This window comes from Gavialis gangeticus, unplaced genomic scaffold (assembly GCF_001723915.1).
Source record: "Gavialis gangeticus isolate Ggan-Ray unplaced genomic scaffold, GavGan_comp1, whole genome shotgun sequence".
Lineage (NCBI taxonomy): Eukaryota > Metazoa > Chordata > Crocodylia > Gavialidae > Gavialis > Gavialis gangeticus.
Genome location: NW_017729024.1, coordinates 154,523,518 through 154,527,464, shown reverse-complemented (window position 1 = coordinate 154,527,464; position 3,947 = coordinate 154,523,518). Strand labels below are relative to the sequence as shown.

General features: G+C 37.7%; 1 protein-coding gene across 1 annotated transcript in view; it reads right to left on the bottom strand.

The window, feature by feature from the left end:
* Positions 1-3,378, bottom strand: part of PLCXD3 (phosphatidylinositol specific phospholipase C X domain containing 3) — a 62,820-nt gene extending 59,442 nt beyond the window's left edge. Inside the window, exons 1-2 of the mRNA XM_019518270.1 lie at positions 3,366-3,378; positions 970-1,678 (exon numbers count right to left, since the gene is read on the bottom strand). Coding sequence (XP_019373815.1) covers positions 970-1,678; positions 3,366-3,378 — 722 coding nt within the window. The remainder of the gene's footprint in view (positions 1-969; positions 1,679-3,365) is intronic.
* Positions 3,379-3,947: the final 569 nt, after the last annotated feature.

Here is a 3,947-nt window from a genome sequence, read left to right as displayed (position 1 = left end):
ATCCACTACCACCCTCTGGGTGCGACTCTCTAACCAGCTGTAGGGAGAAGTAATGTCACATTGCTATGCCATTCACTGTATCCAGGCAGATTTACATGTTTCCAGAGACTACAGAACTTTAACAAGCCACTATGCCCTACTGTAACATTTTTAAAAATCTGTGACATTTATTAGAAAAGATCCTGCATCTTAGTAGTAACACAATGGGAAATCTGAAATTTGGTGGGGATATATCACACAAGAGATATGCCTTTAAGTCATTTCTGAGCACTGACTGTAGTATGTCAGAGTTAGACGGGTTCAAATAATACACTTTTTGTATGGATACTGATGCTTGTAATACAAGAGTTAATAGCCCATTGACATTACAATCACTCTGCACAACAATGACAACTCTCCAGAAGAAGTCTTGCCTCCTTCTATGATGAGTGTGGGATTTGGGAGGAAGTGGGGTAGGGGAGGAGGAAGAGGCACACTTAATATAGTACATGCAAATAAACAGAGGATTCTTATGTCCTATCATAGAGTGTGTGAAAGCAAGGAGATTTGGCATCATCTGACTAAGTACAATAACCATTTCTCCAGTAGCTGAAACCAATGCTTGCATAGAAACCTGTCCTCTGGCTGAATTATTGCAGAGACTTGCTCATTTCTAAAAGCTATATTTTTCTGAATAAAAATTAGAGTGTTACAGGGTAAAATAAATTAACAATATTTAAAAAAAGCCAAGACATCGTTTAAGCTTTAATACTGAATTTCCCTCAAGATGGAAAAAACCCCTCTCACCTTTCCACTGCTTTTCCATTAAACACTTTGAGCCTGCCCTGGAGCTCTGACCTTAAGTCATCACAGAAGAGAACAAAAAATGCATCTGCTAAATCTTTCCTAATAAGGATTATAAAAGCAGTGTTAATGGCACACAGACAGAGCACAATCATTGTGAATGCACATTGCCATCCAGACACTTACCTTTCTGTGATTGTTTCTCTGAGACCACTGGCAACCCCTTTTACCACAGTACTAGCTTTCGGGGTCAGAACCACTTGAGATATGAAAAAAGAGCCCTTCTTTCTTCTCTCAGTGATTGACGCTTGGAGAAACTGAATCAGTTTTTCTGGATCTGTTGTGTTTGCCCAAGGAGCTGGCATCATCTGACCTGGCCAAAGAAATGGTACCTCAAGAGCCACTGGACTGTGATAAAATACCAACACTTGGTATTCCTTTTCCCACAGGTACTGGAGACTTACTTCATGGGCAAATATAGCTGGGCACATTTTAATTCCAAAGGTGTCTTTGAGCATTTGGACCAGGTTTTCATGGTGGTACTTCTGCATCCCATAGAAATGATTGAAGTCCAAGAAGACTACTTCTTTGGGGTGGTCAGTGAGAAATGCATTGATTTCTTCAAGGCCCTCATTGACTTTAGCACTGAATAAACCATGAGCAAAATAAAGCTCATTGTCAGGGTCTCTGGGTTTCGTGGAAATTCTGAGATCAAAATATCGTATGCCTGATCCCAGCTGGCTAGTAAAATTCATCGTTTGTGTTGCCAACCACTTTCTCATCAACTTTTTTGCCACAGTCCCAAATACAGAGACAAAATTCTGGACAGTTTCTGGTTGTTCAGGTCCAACTGGAGAGGCTTCATCGATATAGAAGCTAAAGGAGTCATGAGACCCTAAAAACATAACAAAGCAAAATCAGTGTTGTATTGACATATTTAAAGATATGACTAATTTCATTCTCTGAAACACTCTAAAATAGGGTTTCTCACCAATACACCATGGTGTATTGATGTATACTTGGCATCAATAGTCACTCTTCTGGCACTGCTGTTATATCTGAATTAAAGGAATATCTGTTTCATGAACTACTTGTGTATTCCCTTACTCTCGTAAGTAGTTCTTACTAAATCTTTCTCATTAAAAAGTGCAAGTGCCTCAGTAACTCAAAACAGGCTTCTAAAATTACTTAACTGCTTTTGAACATTATACCCCAAAATCTTTGTATTCACCTGAGGAACAGCATAAGAATTGCATAGCTGAAAAGTTATTGTGTTCCCCTACCGAGAATAAGGAAAATCTATTGTATATTCTGAACAGTGATGAATTAAAGTACCTGCTCATGGGCAGAGGTTAATTGCATTATAGCTTTATAATACAAATGAATAACTCAGAAAAAAACAATAATAAAAAGAAAATCTGTACCCAAAAAATTGGTGTTCAAGGCCTGTCCCAGTTAGCAATATTCACAATTATTTTTTCCTGTGTTTGAAAAACTGCAAACAGCAAAAGTTAAGGGTTTTAACACTAGCTAATAATTCTTCATTAGGTGAACTATATCTTTCCTTGTAAGAAGATGGAGCTAATCTAGTATTTTTTTCCCTAGCCTTACCTATCATTTTTGTATATTTTTGTGTAATTTAGGATGAGTTTTTACCTTGGAAACTTTCCCTACTGCCCTACTGCATCCATTGTCTTGACTGGAGGGGTATATAGAATGCAAATCTTTTTCAAGTCCATGGGACTTTTGTTCCTAGAATGGGATTCAACACTACACTCTAAGGCTAGGTATAGACATTACACTTTTGCTAGTATAAGTGATCAGAAACCAGTCTATATCTGTAACAGAACAGAAGTTCAGCACACACAGATTGGTTTAAAAATGGTGGAACCTGGTCTAAGATTTGCCCCCTCCTTCCCCCTTCCAAGGGATGAATATGTTTGCTACCGATCTAAACTATGGTGCTTATAGAAAAATCACATAACTTAGATGGATTCCACTTCAGGCTTTTTCCGTGTCTGTACCTAGCCTTTGTAACTCAGATTTCTAACTTAATATCAAAGGATCTGTGAAATAACCAAAGTAAGAATCAGTGATACTTATGTCTGTCTTACATAGGTGCTTTTGAAAACTGGTTTTCTATAAATGTGGTAAAGAATATCATGTTAAGGAAGCTCCCTCTAGTTGCTTGTTTCTGGATGTCATGCCTTTTTAACTAAAGCATGATGAACTTTTCACATGGTAGTGACAGATGATAAGTTCTGTTCTTTAACCTGGCTTTAGACTGAAAGCAATTGTAGCCCAGCTCCAGCTAGGGGTTGAATTCAACTTGGTTTAATCCAAAGAATATCAACATACTAACAAAAAAGTAATCACAAACCACCTCCCTAAACATCCCCAAATTATCTCTTATTGTCTTAATTGCTTCCCCCAGCTGCATAATATTTTAAGTATTAGATCAGTTTCCAAATGTAATTATGCTTTAATTTGGGAAATGTTGCTGTGACACCATATTCCTTGCAGAGTCCTGGGAGATCATGAAAACTTGTATTATTTCATAATGATATCCCAGGTAACCTTACCTGCATATGGCATTTTAATGTTAGATCAAATAGGTACAGTACACAAGATTACAGCTATGACTTAGGTTTCAAAGTATTACAGGGAAAAATCAATGGAATGCATTAAATGATCTGCTCAGCCTAACGTGTTAATATAACATTCAAGGTAAATCCACTCTTGTATAAGGCCAGATATAAGTTAGTGATATTACCATGGGATATGAGCATGCCTACATTTACTTTGTGGATTTTTAGACTAAAATGCATTTCAGAAGGATCCTGTTAGAGAATAAGGCTATGTCCAACAGTAACAGATTACAACACCAAATAGCATCAAAGCTATAGACAACACTCACAGACCAATGGTCTACTTTGTCTGGTAAGTGATGTTTCAGAGACAGTCATAAAACCTGTTACACATCTTGTCAATATACAATACTGTCAAAGGCCATGTGTAGATGAAGCGAGGGGGGTGTGTACATGACACTTTAAAGTGGGCTAAATGCTTTTGCACTGCTTTAATGGTGTTGGTATTTGCATGCCTCGGCAACATATTGCACATTATTTCCAGCCGCTGTAGGAAATTTGGCAGTGTAATGCACC